The following is a 17,548-nucleotide window of genomic DNA, read 5'->3' as shown; positions in this document are numbered from 1 at the left end:
CAACAGATATGGAATCAACATCTTAGTATGACAACCAAGTTCAGGATTTATTCGAGCTGCATCCTTCCCATATTGTTGTACAGCTGCAAAACATAGACACTATGCTGCTCAGACTGGACAAAGCTGGAGGTTTTCCACAGAAAATATCAACATTGCATACTGGCCATAAAGTGGAATGACTTCATCTGTAACGCAGATGTTTATGGTCACTTGGGTCCACAGACTATTGGGGCCACTGTCTGCAGGCGGTGCCTTACGCTTTTCGGACATGTCGCAAGGATGCCACAAGACGTCCCAGCAACCGCTATTCTCCAGGTGGCTTGTAACTTCCAGGATAAAATTCCACCAACCGAGGGGTGGAGGTGGCCCAGAGGCAGACCCCCTATTATATAGGTTCATCAAGTATGTTCCAATGTTGGACTCTCAGGCCGTCAAGCCTTTGCAGTTGCGCAGGAACAGACCACATGGCGAACGATCGCTACAGCCGACTATCTGGCTAATCATTGAAGAGAGAGAGAATCTCTCATGTTGAAGCTGTTCCACATTTTCTAACTAACTAACTAGTCATTGGACAAGGATGTGAACTTGGTCTCCCACATCCCATATTAGGTGAGTGTCCTAACCACCAGGCTGTAGAGTCATTCTTACTCTTTCCCTACCCCATTCATTATCCATTGCCATTATAAAGGACTATGAACTGCCACTATGAATAACCTGATCTGCAGCCTCACTAGCCAGATGTTAGTTTTAGGGCATGATCCTGTGAGGTATTGAGTTCTCTGAACTCCTGTTGAAGCCAGTGGGAGTTGAGGATGATCAGCACCTTGCAAAATCAGGTTCTCAAAAGGATAAATGCTTTTTCTGTTAGTTATTAAACTGTAATCCTCTAATGTACCATGGATGCATCATACATGTTGCTGGAATTTTGTCAGCTTATTAAATATATATTTTTAAAATTACTTAATTTGAGCTGAGCAGCATTATAATTACTTGCAGAGCTTAAGGAATTAAGGATTTTTTTTTAAATTTGTAATTAAGATAACTTTGCAAGGTCAGTAGATAAGCTATAGAAATTAAATAATGTCAGAACTAAATAATATTGGACTAAGTACATAGTCAAATGAAACAAAATGCCGGATGCCAAGACTTATTCAATGCCGTGCTGATATTTTTAAAGCGCATTACTGACAACTGTTGCCACTTATGACTGCCTGTTCCATCCTTTAAATAATCAACTTCCTTAAGTACAGAACTTCCATTTTTTTCCACTGCTTCACTTGAATAGAGATCAGAATTAATTCCATGCATCTTCCCAGGGCAACAGTACACATGGTAACAATGTCATATCCTAAAAGTATTAAGGGGAAAGATTTATTCAAGGAACATTATACTAGACCAAAACCTCAAGAGGCACATAAGTAAGCAATTACCCCAAATTAGGCACTTAAAGAACTAAATATTTGCATGCTTCCTTAGGACACCATCCACTTGAATATCATATCCATCTAAAAATGTATTATTATGAGTAATGCTGAAGATTTCAACTAAAAAGTATTAGAGAGAAAGAAAAACATTCAGGTTTTTTTATTGTTTATTTGTTGTTGTTTTTTTGACATTTGACTTTGTATAGTGGACAGACCTCAATAGTGATGCAAAAATGACATTCATAAAATTACTATAACTTATATCTTTTTAATATTAGGTAATTACAAACTTGTTTGAGCCTTTACTGAATATTAAGATTTGCCACAAGTATGTTATAGCCAGGGTACTTGAAAATAGAACAATACCATTTATGTTTAACTAGTTGTGTTGTAAAATGTTCAGGCTGGTTAAAGAAATTGCAGGACGCCTCTGCTTCTATCTCCCAAGCACAAGCAAGTGTCAGGAAGTTAACCAACCCCTCCTTAGCTATAAAACCAAGTTTCTTACCCCTAAGAGTGCTATACCAACTCAGAAAAATTGCATTTTTAAACTTTGCCTTGCTTTAACTTTGTACTAGTTTATTTTGTGCTACATTTAAAAGAAGTATTGGTTATTGAAATTTGTGCTTTGTACAAAATATTTAATAGCAAAACAGATTGTAACTCCAAGAAGGTTGGGTCATAAGAAAACCCCAAGAGTGTTTTATCTAGACCAGGACATCTCCCTTTGTATAAGATACCAGTTGGTACAAATGTAATCCTTATCTCAAGAAGAGAAACCATGTAAAATATTCATGTTTTAGGAAAAGACCTGATTGTGGAAAGCAATGTAGGGTTGCATTAGCAGAGCAATAAATCTAGGAGTAAAGTAGGTTTATACTAACTCCCTTTTCTTTTCTACTTGTGTGTTTAAAGCTCCAGGAAAAACATAAGTAGCTGGAAATGTTTATTTATTTATTTCTTAAATGTGGAAATGGCAAACCTTTGTGAAATGCATACTTGCAAATATTTTAACAAAATGCAAAGCTCCTAATATCATTGCTATTTAAATGGCTAAATGCTTTATGTACCAACTTGGAATCAAATGACCTTGCTAGACAAATTACTAATGTAAGAGGCCATTTAAGTATAGAATATTTATATTAATGGAGAATTAATTAACAACTGGCAGTGCTCAGGCAATACAGTTGGAGCCTTTATCAGTTCCAGGATATTAGAGAGACAAGGTGGATGATATTATCTCCCAAAGTCATGGAGGCAATGAATGAATAACAGCAACCATCTTAAATTTAAACAAGCCTGAAAGAGGTATGTTTTTCCCAATTTCATGGAAATAGGAAGGAAAAATGGCACGTAGATGGAGGGGCAGCCAGGCCACATTTCAGTGAGTGACATTGCTACCTGGAGCATAGGGTCAAATTTGGCTCCGCTTCTCTTCTGTCCAGCTGGCCAAATGGTGTTATAACTCCCAGCAGCAGCAGTTGTTGCACTGTGAGTATCAGAGAGGGGAAACTCGCCCACCAAGGGCGACCGAGGGGAGAGGAGTAGGGACCAGAATGGGGTCCCTGCCAGGGTGGGATGAGGGATGGGACAGGGACCGAAATTTCCCTCCCCCAACCCGCAGGAAATATCTCAATTGGCGTCACTATCTGAGGAACCTCCACAAGACGTTATTATGGATTGGTGAGAGAAATTACCTAAGGAATTAGATTTAAAAACTTGCAATGATTTTATTGGAATACTGAAATGCAATTGTAACTTAAAATATTAACTTTCTCTTGTTAATCACCAGGTGGTTAGAGCATGTATTCCTAAAGAGGGGACAGGGACTAAACAGAGAAACAGCTAGACTTAATGTTCTTAATATTGGTTATCTTGCCTGTCTAAAGACCGCTCCTTAAATGGCTTCTTCTAAGTTACTGATTTAAATATTTTCTTCAATCACATAGGATTTAGTTAAGATTGCTTACATTGCCCATCTATAAATTGGCTGTTATTAATAATAAACAACAGGATTCACCTGTCCTAAAACAAAATTATCTTGCCCATTTATAAACCTTCTTAGTTATCTCAGGAATCAGGATATATGAAGATTGGATCCAGGACAATTTTGGGAAATAGGACTTTGGTCTCAGCTTGCCAAGAGAAAAAGTGCCCCACAAAAGGCAGGGCCCACTCTCTGAGGTGTAATCTCTGCTAAAAGCTCCCCACGGAAGAGTCGTACAGAAGAGATTGTAACTGAAGTAACCAGTTTATCATTTGTGTCATTTTGCTTAATGTTTTATTTTCATTTCTTTAATAATAATATAGCCATTAATTAATTGTGATTATTTTTCTTAGTCTTAATCACAGTATCCCCTAAGTTATGTGAAAAAAAACTGTGATAAAAATAGTGAGAATCACACCCCTGAATTGGCAGTAAGGGAAACAATTTGTAAGAAATGGCCCATCCATTTCTTGTTTCTGAGGACTAAATATTTTTTAAATAAAATTACTTGGCACCCAACAATAGAAAATTACCTCTCTCTACCCCACATGTTGATGGCCAGTTTCACTTCCTGTCTCATGTGTTAGCATGAGACCACCACTCTTACACACTTCCATGGGGGGTGGTTCACGTACATGTTCATTTCCAGAGTTTGTAAGAGTGTGTTTAACAGTTACTGCAGCAGCAAAACTGAAAAAGCACAGATTTGCCTAGCAAAGAGAGGGAAAAGTAAATACATAATTTGTACTGTTGCTTTTATGCCCTGTCAAAGAAACCCTTGTAAATATCAGTAAGGGGATGGGGAAAAAATCCCTGTAAAAATTTTTAAAGGTTTTGTTTGGGAACTTTCGGGGCATACAGTTTAAAGGGCACTATCAGAAACCTGAAGTTTAAAAAAACCCACTACTTTTGTAATCAAGTGGATAGTACCTCTTTAATGTTTTTGCATAGTCCCACATGTAATAACCTTGCGACCCCATGAGGGGTCCTGCCCCCCAGTTTGAGAACTCCTGATTTAGAATGAGTTCACTGTGAAGAGTGGCATCTGCATCTCAATACTGCATGCAGAAAGCCAAATTAGACAATTAGACAATATACAACAATCAAAATAGCAATGCAAATATTCTAATGGGCCAGACCATGTTTGCATTATTCTTGTGGACAAACTACAGAAATATGTACCCTATGCACAGGGCCAATACAAGGACTATGCATCACTTAAGTCTCATTTTCAGAGCTTAAGTTGTGCACAACCCTCATGGTGGGCCCACTGTATAGGGGTGAATTTTACCTAAACAGATGATAAATCCAATCAGGCAGATACCAGCTGAGTGCCTCCTGAAAGGTGCTGGGTGCCCTAAATATCCATCGACTTCTAATTGAGGGTGCTAAGCAGCTCTAAGGAGGTAATGAGCACTTCACAAGATCAGGCTTAATACAACTGAGTGATATGAGTGTAATTCAGTCTCAATAATGGAATAGAACAGTCCTGTCATACGAAAAATGAAAACGACTTCAGATCTGACAGTCCTAGAAAGTTTCTGCTTCTGTGCTAGTTATTTGTTTATCTACCCTGTAAAATCTCTTAGGTAACGATCGAAATATATATCTAGTCTTCACTAACCCAAGGTTAACTAGATGAGAAGATGACAGATGCCCTACATACTGATTAAAATAGCCTGTGTCTCTGGTCCTGCAGTGACTAGTTTGCATCACAGCTCACTAATTCGGGTACTAATTTGGGACTATTGAATTTAGGATTGCTTAGATATCTGTGGAACTTCCAAGTTTATGAAGAAAATTATATCAATCTACAGTAGTTTTTAAAGCATTTGAGTTACTGCAATTATTTCAAGAGTCTATATTTGTCATACCCTATTACAATTTTAGTATGGCTCAGATAATACAGTGATGAGGCCATACAAATACCCAGGTAGACAGACCATGACAGTATTGTAGATGATTATCTACATTTGAAAAAATAATCATGCAAAAGACCAATTCAAGCTGTTGCTTATTGTATGGTGAATATGGCATTGAACGAGACATGAAAATGTCATTAAGGTAATTGAGCAGATTTCACTTGCAGGAGAATCTTTTGCATTGTTTTTCTAATAATACCATAAGGTATATCACAAAATCCAAAACCAATAAAAATCATGATGATTACAATCCTTTATTTGTAAGGACGTGTTTCTTTTGTCTGGATTGAACTTCTCAAGCATCCTTGGCCAGTGAATAAACAATGTATTGACAGTGCCTAAAACTTTGTATGAATTGCAAGTCAGAGTAGTCTGTGTACAAAATACAGTATATTAGGGTGAACAGATGCATAACAGTTTCAGTCTTGAGGGCTAGCTGTGCATACAACAATTTAACAACACTTGGAAATTTTTCATACTGTAATATTATTAGGGCTGCCTGGAAAAAAATAATTCTATTTGGTGAAAAATGTCAAAGTTTTGGGATTTGGTTTCATTCAGCATCAGGATGGAACTGAGACCTTTCGAAGTTTTTTGCAAAAATCTAGAGAGAGATTTCGGCAAATCAGCATTTTCTGATGAAAACACATCTCATCAAAAATTCCCAATCAGTTACAAATATATAAAGATAAAAGAGAACAAAATCGAATATGTATTGGCATACACTAAGACTGCCACAATGTCTCACATCAGCCAAGACAGACTATAAGGATCCGGCTGCCCTGGGCAAAACAGAAAGCCTCCACCTGCTATTACTCCAATATTTTTCTCCATGACGTGACTATCTGTTCTGTTCATAGGATACAGCTGGCCTCAATATAAATTAGTCCTTAAGATTGTAAGATGCTGAAAGCGTGGATATTTCCCTCCAATATTTTAACTGCTGCCAATGATCTATACATTGCCATATAAATAATTAATAATTAACAATACTACCACCAATAGATAAGCATGTGAAACTAGATGCAAAAGTGAACAAAAGACCATTACAGCTGTCGCCCTTCTGGGTTTGGTGACATTTGAAATCACAGATTCTTTTGTGTGGAAGAAAGAAAGAAAAAGAAAAAGACATGATTAATGAATACAGGAAGGAAACCAAGGCTGAAGACTGGAATCAAATCATTTCCATATTTTTGGAAACCCCCATTCAAAAGATAGGTGCCACTTTGGGGCGCTAATTGTATTTCCATCCTGCAGCATCCTTTCCTGGGAGTACTCGAGCACATTAAACTTCCACCTCAGATGGTCATACATACCATGTGTGATACCTTTGTCACACAGCGGGTGGCAAATCCAAGACTGAAGCTCAAAGCCAGCCATTTTGCCCTACAGGCAGGCAGAGTCTGGTTTCCAGGCACAAAGAATAACTTGCTGCAGTACACAGTATTCTGGCTGACATCCGTCACTTGCTAAGAAAGGTTATCATTACTAGACGTTAAGTAATTGCTGTGCACAGGCTTCTGCAATGACCTCTTACCTCCCTGGGGCCAGTACCAATTGTCTCATAACGCAAGGCCAAAAAGCATATATATCCTGTTGTGGAAAGCGTGGATTCCACCAGCCAACAGACACTGATACCAGCACAAGACACAAACTACACACACCATGCACGCAGAGATAAATCAGTAATGGAACAAAAATCCCAAATGACATAAAACTTAACCCCCATTAGTGGGGAACAGGAGGAGTAACTATATACAGATTACCAAAAAACACACAACCAGATATGCCATAAACATCTCTCACACATTTCCATTCTCAGTTAAGTTGATAAATACATGGATATTGGGTTTACTTATATGAGCTTATATTCTAATTTACCTCTCTTCTGATGCTTACAATGGTAGCTTAAGTACATCCTCATACAAAAAACCCCACCACCTGAACACACACACTCACACTGATGCCATAGTAACATATATAGAAAACACAAATTAGATTGTGTACTCAGGTCAATGAAAGCAATACAAAATATGTACGTAGTGATCGTTCACCTTCTAGGAAATTATTTTCTGCTCCCTACAAATCATCTCACAGCAGCCAAACACCTCTCGCTACAGGCACATCCATAACGACATAATTAACTAGCGGATCAAGCCAGCAGCAAATGAAACATGAGAGAAATACAGCTCAGCTGAAGACAAACAAACAGCACAGATTCTGCTATTGGGGCACCAGCCCAGTGAGAAACATACATTTACCTTCATTCCAATTCTTTACAACATTGAAAGCTGTTTATCATCTGGGAGAGCTATTGTGTTAAGTAGATCCATGCAAAGCAGCTGTTCCAGTGTCCCACAATGTGCAGGGTACAATTACATAGTCCAATACAGAGATCTCCAAAGCAGCAGCAGTAGGACCTCACTGGAATAGCCACAACACAGCACTGAGGGGCACTTTCAGAACACCTTCAGGGCTCAATCCTTCACAGTGCAAAGTACCCTCACCTCCTACTGAAGTCAATGGGAATGGAAGGTGCCCAGCACTTTGCAGGATTAAGCCCCTAATTAATAATCTGATGCAACTAGGGCAAATTGCAGTGTCCCACCCTAAAACTTTGACCTAGAATCACCACTGCCAAGCACACAATCTGAAAGCAAACAAAAACAATGCTCCCCAGAGAGCAATGAATCAAAGAAACACTACTAGGCTTCCCTACTGCAAGAACACAGTAAGATAACTAGATCTTTTGGCAGTAATAGGGTCTGTTTATCAATGGGATCCCAATCTTCCTTTGGTCTCCTGCAAAGGCATGTGTCATCAGCAAGACTAAAAGCCAACAAATCAAATTTTTTATTACTGCATGTGTACCGATAAAAGGAAGAACTGGCAGATATTGCAGAAGGAATTGAGAGAAAATTTGTTAGGGCTCACAACCAAATCCTTCCGCGCTTACTCAGACACAACTCCCACTAACACCCTTGGGAGTTTTGAGTAATAAGTACAGGATGGTGCCTCAGAGAGGGCAACTGTCTGTGAAATGGATTCCCATGATGAACAAAACCAATGTGTTAAATACCGGTACATTAAAAACCAATACATGAAAGTAAATTTTCTTCAACCTCTTTAAGGGACAGTCGATTTACAAACACCTTCCGAGCCTTCTGTGACTTACTCTTACCTCTGTGATGTTTTCTTGTATTTTCTCCTGCAGGAAAAACATAAATAAAAGTGAGATAAGGAGGCCAGGCCTTTGAAAAAACTGCAGAAAGAATGGACCAGTACTGCCAAATCAGAAGCATTCAAGTATCAGAAGCTAAGGCACAGTAATCTCTGCAATGGGGAAGCTCCAAATCTAATAACCCTTTTTCTTACCAGTGTTGGTCTGCTGAAACAAATCTTATACAGCTGTGATTTCAATGAGAGATAAGGGCCCAGTTCCGCTTACACTGATGTCAATGGTGGTTTGGGTTTTTTGCCATTAACTTCAGTTGAAGCAGGCATGGCGTGTGTGAGTGTGAATGCCCCCGTTCATCTTGCTGCTTTTTGTGAGACTGGCCCAGAATAACGAAGTAAAAAGGTATTATTTAAAACTAAAAAACATCAGAAAATGCATGGACACATGGAATGTAATGCCATTTTATTTTTAATTGAAGGCATGGACCCTGTACCGTGGTTGCCAAATGGTAAACCCTCTACTATCTTTAGATAGTACAAATGTGGTACAACAATCTCTGTCCCATACTCAGATGTTTTCAGACAATGAGCAATATTGGACTAATTAAACTTCTGGATATTTAGTTTTAAAAGTTTGAAAATATTTAGTTAAGGCTTTCTTGTGTGAAAATTCATTTGTTAGAATCCTCACACACAAGAGTAGAACAACAAAACATTCACAAAAAGTAGCACCAAGACTTAATGGATTATTATCTACTACTGACATTCACAAAACCGTGACATACAAAGAGAAAAACTCAAAGTCACGTGGTATTATCTAGCACTATTTAATTAGAGCTGGCAGAGAATGCAATTTCTGTTTCATGGAAGATTTTGAGATTCCAAAACTTGTTTTCATTCCAATTCAGAACAGAAACCCAAAGTTTCAAAATTTTCCGTGAAAGAAACTTTCTTTAAAAATTCATTTCAGATCAACTGAAACATTTAATTTATTTTAAGACAATTTAAAATTCTAAATGAAAAGTCATTTAAAAAGGAAAAAATCAAAATAGTTTGTTCAGAAAATGTTGAAACAGCCTGTTTTAACACTATCAGAACTTCCCCTCCTCTTTTTACTTCACGACAAAATTTAGAGAAAATTACATGATTTCACAAAGTATTTTGATTTCAACTGCATTTTCCAACCGAAAACTGTTCCTTCAAAGTTTTCCAGCCAGCTCTAATTTTAATTTCTCTAACAGAGGTGGACCTACATTATGGTGGTGTTTGCATTTGACTCACATTTCACTCTTCTAATCCCTTGTAGATTTCTATCATTAAAAAAGATTCACAAAGCAGTCTTTTCATCTGAGATCAGTATATTGCACTAGAACAGTGGTTTTCAACCTGTGGTCCACGGACCCCTGGGGGTCGCAGACTATGTCTAAGATTTCCAAAGGGATCTGCACGTCCATTAGACATTTTTTCAGGGTCCACAAATGAAAAGAGGTTGAAAACCACTGCACTAGAAAACCTTGCAGTATCATAGGCAACAGTGTTAGGAAAGGGAAGGTTGCCTGATTTTCAAAGAGCATTATTCTTTATTGGTGTTTTAATTTCCACACCTGCACTCCCATTACAGTCACTTTACATATGCAAACCATGTTACTTATTTTGTTTATAGACATATAATTTGCATGGTATGGTTGAAAACAATGTAGTTAAAGGAACAGCTGTTTACAGGCTCAGTATCAATAATGCATGCATGCCTGTGCTTTAAAAGAAAAAAAACTGTGTGCCACCAACAGCTGCAGCCATATAGCAATAAATTTACGGTATGCCTGCATTTCCATCCAGTGTTACAAAAACAAAGTCTGTTGCTGCTGATCATCAAAGCTGCTAGGGGAAAGAATTGACACTTTAAAGCTAAGTTTTCAAAAACAGCCTCTAATATGCAATCACAAATAAGAGCATTTAGACATCTACCTGTTTGCACTTGTCTCCCACCCAAGATCAGGTAGTTAGGACACACGGTAGCACAAGTCATAAATTAGAGGCTGATTTAAGACTCCTTTGAAAACATTGCCAGAATCCACTATTGACTAGAATCATCAATATTCATATGAGCTTACACACTGAAAGACTACCTTGAGTTAGCAAGCAGAAATGGTCAGGAATGAACAACAGCTCCCTCTGCAGTTGTCTTGTTTGCCTACATGTAGGGAAGGGTGGGATGGGCTACCAAATTAATCTCATTACAGGAGGTATCTGATCTGAAAGGAGAATGTTGGAACTAAATTAAATTTACTCCTGGGGAGATTCTGTGCCAAAAAAATAAAAATTCTGCAAAATTCTGCAAATTTTATTTGTCAAAATAATGCAATATAATCACACCAGTTTCAATTGTTTTGGTAAGTTATTTAAACTATAATACAGAAAAAAGTCACAATAACTATTCAGCATTTCCTTAACACATGAAAGTTAATTAATTAATATATGGAGATATCCTATCTCCTAGAACTGGAAGGGACCCTGAAAAGTCATTGAGTCCAGCCCCCTGCCTTCACTAGCAGGACCAAGTACTGATTTTTGCCCCAGATCCCTAAGTGGCCCCCTTAAGGATTGAACTCACAACCCTGGGTTTAGCAAGCCATTGCTCAAACCACTGAGCTATCCCTCCCCCCTTAAGTTACAAACACTTGGTAACTAATACTCTGCATTCCAGTTATAAGCCTAGATTTTCATTTAAATTACATTACAGAACACCAAAACAGGGAAGAAGAAAAAAAGAAGAATGTCATTTTAAATTGCTCAGACTTTCACACATGAAAGTCATACAGTTTTGCTAATCATTGTCCTGGACCTGGCTAGGTACTTTGGGAAGTGTTTGGTTCTGATTGTCCTGACTTTTTATTGACTGCTTGGTAGATGTTTTATTTGCCCTCAAAGTCATTTTTTTTAAATGGGTAAGTAAAATAAATCCTGAGCTGTACTCTAACCCCATTGTGCCACTTTGGCACAGGAAAAAAGTGAGAAAGCACATAGATCTTCCTAGCTGATTCCCTTACTGTCATTTATAAGGGTTTACATCACTCTGGCAATGTACGGGTCTTAAAACTTTTACAGGTTTTATGGTCCATGGGGAATTGACTGATTATGGGAACAGCTAACTAAGAATAGGAACATTAACAATGTTACTAGGCAGGCAGGCTGCTACATTTCTGCCTCAGGGAATGAGATCAATTAACCATCAACATTAACAAAATGTGGGTTTTTTTTTTACAAAAGCTATTTTCTTTAATTTAAAAACAAACAATTTTGTAACATACTAATATTTAAGAGTTTTTTCAATTCTCAAGAAGTTACAGACATGTTACTAGGCAGGCAGGCTGCTACATTTCTGCCTCAGAGAATGAGCTCAATTAACTAGCAGGCAGGCTGCTACATTTCTGCCTTGGGGACAGAGCCTTTCTTGTGCATAATAAAAAGACCTACCCCAATCCCTGCCCAGCAAGCCCCAGTAGCGAGAGGGACAGAGTCTCTCTTGCTTGTTGGACAGCCCCGCCCCCTGATGGTAATCAACATCTCCCCCGCAGGCATGCACGCCCAGTCCCCCTCGCCCCCGCAGTGATTTGTGTCTCTGAGGCTACTACAGGCACGCTGGAACTGACACGCTGCCTGGGATGCCGGGGGGAAGAAGCACATGTCCCCCCGCAAATTTCTTTTGTGTTTTTCTGCACGGGGGAGCACAGAAATATGCAGAACATATGAATTCTGTGCCCCCACAGGGGTGCAGAATTCTATCCAGAGTATAAATTGTGGGATTGGAGTAACCCTTGTATCAGATAGCTGTTCAGTGGAAACTCACAACAACCTCCCTTTCTACAAACAAAGGTAACCAGAATGATAGCAGGCTAGTAAAGGCCATCATGACTAAGATTATGTCACGATTATTTTTAGTGAAAGTCATGGGCAATAAACAACAATTCACGGAAGCCGTGACCTGTCTGTGACTTTTGCTGCTGAGGCTCCATGGTTTCCCTCGCCACAGTGGTGGCTGAGAGCTGTGGGTTCCCCCTATTCCTGTGGCAGCTGGAAGCTGCAGAGGGGGGCCCCTATGCCCACGGTGGCTGGGAGGTGCAGGGGAGGGGTCCCCCTACCCCACGCGAAGCTGTTGCCCGTCGCTTGGACCCTGAGGAAGGCCCCCTCAGGAGTGTGTCACCTGTCACTGGGTCCTTGCAGGGGGCCCCCTGTTGCCTGTCGCTGGAACCCTGACAGGGCCCCACTGGCTGCCAACTCCAAAGTTCTGCAGCCCCAGGGGCTGAAGAAGAGAATGTCAGGGAGGTCTCTGGAAGTCACAGATTCTGTGACTTCCATGACCTCTGTGACATAAACGTACCCTTAGTCATGACTGATGCTGCATTCATTCTTGTTAGAAATCCAGTACTGATGGCCTATGACAGGGTTCAGGGGCTCTGCCAGATCTGGGATAATAAGGAGTTGACTCAAATTCAGCTTTCCTTCTCCTAACCCTAACCCCAAGTTTTATTAATGTAAATCCATCTATTGTGGAATGCATTACTCCCATAAACTGCTCTTAACTTACGTTAAAGAACATATTAACAGAAGCTGGTAATTTTTTTCATACTGAATGAAATTAAGACTCAGATTCAGTGGGCCCTCTATTGCTTTTACTCAGGTTTAAATAAGTCAAGAATAACTCCGCCAAAGTCAATGTTGTTACAGAAGCCTCACAGCAGTGCAAGGGCAGATTCAGTTACAATAAATGAAGCTGCCAATGGAAAAGGGCGATTCATCTGCAAAAAGATTATATCAGAGCAGAACAAAATGGGGGATGGCTACAATAAAGCCCCTGAAGCAAATGAAATAAAGTCAATGTATCAACCGAGCCAATTGCTTCACCATCCATATCTCTGAACAGATAAGGCAAATTTCATACCAAGGTAACGCACAAGCAAAATGAAAGGCTCTGTACAGACCTTTGCAGAATGAAGTCCAAGGACAGAACAGGCATTTTGGATGATTTACCCTCTCATAAGTGATTGTTTTTTATTATTCCAAATCATAGTTTAGGCACATTGCTAGTATTCCTACATTGCCACTGTCCATCCTGTATCTGTCCTGCAGATAAAAAGACTTCAGTATCCAGCTATGGCAATCCAGCACCTTTTCATGGATATATTATGTCACCTGTATAACTCTCCCCATATAGGTATGTAATAAAACAAACATACCTGTCGCTGGCTTGTACATCTCATCAAGCATTATTGATCAGCAGGGTCCTACAGTGTGTTATATTAAGACCATACAAAGTGTTTCAGGTTTGGACCAGAATCAAAATCCATGACTACCTAAACTGTATTGAATAGTATCTCAATGGCAATGAGACTGTGTAAGAACCCTAACATCCACAGAACGTTCATTTTAAGGGTGTGCTGCAGGCATAGCTGAAAGAAAGTTTTGTAAACAAACAAATCTGTCTGGTCAAGTCTCACACTGGTGGTTACAAAGGCTATCACGTATAGCCTCTCTCTCAGCAGAGAACTTCACGAAGTTCACCAAGAAAGTTTCTCCGGTACTGTTCTGAAGTTCTGATACTAGTAGACAAATTTTAATCATAGCAGTGTTTATTTGTTGGGATCCTAGATTACCAAAACATTCTTCCTGAAGATAAAAACATGAATTATTTTCAGCATGAATAACCGGTACTGCCTACTGTAATGTACTGTCATGTTGAAATGTGTCTCATCATTTTGCTCCCTTGTGATTGGCCTAATTGGTGTGTAAGTCCTAACACTGCTGTAGTTAATGACAGTGTTCCTTTAGCTCATGTTTTTGGGGCCTGTGCTTTGGGAACACAAAGTCTGCAGTTCTATTCCCTCTTGATGACCGTGAAGGCCTATGCAGCCACATTCATTACACTACCTACCTATTGTCTCCTGAGTCTAACTTTTCTGTAGGTGAGGTTACATTAACCAATCCTGCAGGACTGTAATATATACCTGTAAACAATTTTATCCTTATTATGCCCATCCTTGAAGAGTATTTAAGTTTTAGTTTTAATACACCTCTACCTCGATATAACGCTGTCCTCGGGAGCCAAAAAATCTTACCACGTTATAGGTGAAACCGCGTTATATTGAACTTGCTTTGATCCACCGGAGTGCACAGCCCCGCCCCCCGGGAGCACTGCTTTACCGCGTTATATCCGAATTCGTGTTATGTCGGGTCGTGTTATATCGAGGTAGCGGTGTATAAATTTAGTGATGGTGAAAGGAGCTGGAAAATAACTCCGCAGACTCGGGGCCGCTCCAGCTTTTTTGCCACCCCAAGCGACAAAGAAAGAAAGAAAGAAAGAAAGAAAGAAAGAAAGAAAGAAAGAAAGAAAGAAAGAAAGAAAGAAAGAAAAACCCGACTGGGCTGCCACCGAAGTGCCGCCAAAGAGGAAGAGAGGGAGTGAAGGACCTGCCGCCGAACTGCCGCCGAAGACCTGACATGCCGCCCCAATAACGGACGGAGTGCCGCTCCTTTCTATTGGCCGCCCCAGGCACCTGCTTCCTTCGCTGGTGCCTGGAGCCGGCCCTGTGCAGACTGAAAATCCCCATTAGCAGAAAAGTTATAGCACAGATGGTGGCAATACACCACCATACTAGTTGTCAATGTAGCTCAACTCTTGCATGGAAAAAACAATTCTGGAATTGTGATACTGCTCAGTCTCTCTGTACATACATTAGTTGACCTTTACTGAGACTACCAGTAAAGATTCCAAATAGTAATTCTCTTTTAGTAACAGGAAAAAAATATAAATATAAAAGACAGATTCCTCTAAGTGATAAATGGATCAATATTTGTAGTGGTAACAGTGACTTGATTAGGTAGAATTAAAGATGTACTGGAGATAAAATAATATTCCCTGACTGTGGTTCACAAAGAGATACCGAGCATTGCTACTTAATCAGTGCTACTTTATTTTCTCCTTCTCTCACTAATATCCACAGTTTGCTTTGCTCCTCTCTCTTCCATTCCAGAGATGGCTGTATTTCAGTGGTGCTTTGGAATCCTTTGAATGAAAGACACTATATAAATGTAACTTAATTATGAATTCTTTCTTTTCTTTCATAAATCAAGTAAAACTGTGTTTAAAAAGTCAGAGCAAGATCAGGATCTACTAGTCTATGTGCATTTTGAAAGAATGCTGACCATCAGCTACCCACTAAAGCTGGGGGGCTTCCTAGAGAAAACATATATAGTAGTAGGAAAGCTTCCTTTAATAAACCTCTGGTAACCCAGCAGTTAGGACTTGAGCAGTAACTCAAGGAAGGCCAAAAAAACATTGGGCAAAATCTTTGTCCTTTTCCTGTGACTTTCTTTAAAAAATAAATAATCCATTCCAGGGTCAACAGGATTGTCTTGTTCTCTCACTCACCATTACCAGGTCACAATGCAACTCACTCAAATTTGATGGAGTGGCAACTGGGCCAAACCTGAGTGGTGCTGCGAGTGCCAGGTCACAGTACCCAGAAGGGAAACAGGAGCCGTAAGAGCTGCCACTACAGGGTGAGTTTGTTGTTTTAATTGTTTTTCCATTTTATTTTGTGTTATCTCACATTTGCAAAAACCACAGGGTTCTACCTATCTCCATAAGTGGGTGGAGCTGAGCACATGCCCCTCTGGTCAGCATCTCATTGGCTAGTTTAGGCAGCTTCTGCCTAGCATGCTGGCTTTTAAGGACTGCGGTCTAAGATACCTAATTCAGACTTTGTGAATCACAGTGAGTTTTTAGACACCTAAAAGTTAGGCACTGTGACCATCAGTGTCACAACACCTAACTGCTTTTGTGCATCCAAGCCCACATGCTGGCAACACACAAGGAGTGTGTTTATCTTAAATAACCACATTTCCATGTGTTAGCCCACTAGGAGAAGTAGTTAAATTGACTGAGTGGGGGGAAGAGTAAGGCTAAGTAGCTTTGCTAACTATGTAGGTGTTTTTTCCCCCAAAACCACACAACTCAGAATCTTAGTTAGCTAAACGAATTGCTCCTTCACTCCTACACAGTTTCTAAAGAATAATCTGAATCACTTAGGTGAAGTTTCACTCTGAACAGTGACTCCAAAGTTGGCATTGTGGCATTCCATATTTACTGAATCTCAATGATTGATTAAATAAACTAAGCAAATTTGCAGTTAATAGGATGCTTTTCTCCAACTGTGAGCCCCACAAGTCAAGCAATTTTATTTCCTGCTCATGTATCATTACCAGTAATAAAAATCTTGTAGCCCCAGTCCTGCGCTCAGTTACACCTGTGCAGCCTCAGTTTGCAGTGTAAGTGAGGTTAAAATTGGGCACTTGGCAAATTGCACCTTTGATAATAATTTGGATAATGATGCATGAGCCAGAAAATAATCCAACTCGTTATCTTCTCTCCACTAGGCCGGTTTTGGATTGCTAGCAAGTGAGGAAGTCAGTGAAAACTTATTTTTGTCACGAGAGTCAACAGATCTGGCTCTGAATACACAGAAGGAGTGGACCTGTTGTTTAAGAAGGTACCTTTTTACAAAGCCACTTTTCCAGCAGAAACACAACCTTCCAATGTCTGTTTTCTGCATGGAAATCATTTAAATAGGTTATTTCATGGGTCAGAGTGCTCCTTTTCATTTTTTATGTTTAAAAGTGCCTTAATTAACACATTTAAAATATCAGTGGGAGCTTAATCACCCATTAACATAGATACCCAATAATATCTGTCTTTATATTAGAGTCCTATCATGTTCTCAGCTCAGGCAAAACACAGCCATTCATCATTGCCTCTCTGTATAGGCTCATCTGAACAGATCATTCAGCAACAGTGAGAGACAAAGAGGTGCTGCTATATTATAAATCCCACCCCATAATATGAAAGACTTTGTTGGATCTGTGCTTTTCTGCACTGCCAGAACTGGGCTCCTAGTGTTACAATAGGTCCTATGATCAGGTTGTTATAAATAGGTTTAATATTTTAACAAGCTGAAATTGAGAAGAGCAATTTATGTCTGGCA

General features: G+C 39.5%; 1 protein-coding gene across 2 annotated transcripts in view; it reads right to left on the bottom strand.

Moving 5' to 3' along the window:
* PDE1C (phosphodiesterase 1C) overlaps positions 1-17,548 on the bottom strand; it is a 441,585-nt gene that overhangs the window by 241,588 nt on the left and 182,449 nt on the right. Inside the window, exon 2 of one of the 2 annotated variants that reach the window (XM_065398466.1) lies at positions 8,515-8,541. The exons of the other annotated variant lie outside the window; for it this stretch is intronic. Coding sequence (XP_065254538.1) covers positions 8,515-8,541 — 27 coding nt within the window. The remainder of the gene's footprint in view (positions 1-8,514; positions 8,542-17,548) is intronic. 2 annotated transcript variants of the gene reach the window in all.

The sequence above is a fragment of the Emys orbicularis genome, chromosome 2 (genome assembly GCF_028017835.1).
Source record: "Emys orbicularis isolate rEmyOrb1 chromosome 2, rEmyOrb1.hap1, whole genome shotgun sequence".
In the NCBI taxonomy this organism is placed as follows: domain Eukaryota; kingdom Metazoa; phylum Chordata; order Testudines; family Emydidae; genus Emys; species Emys orbicularis.
This window is presented reverse-complemented; position numbering and strand designations above follow the sequence as displayed.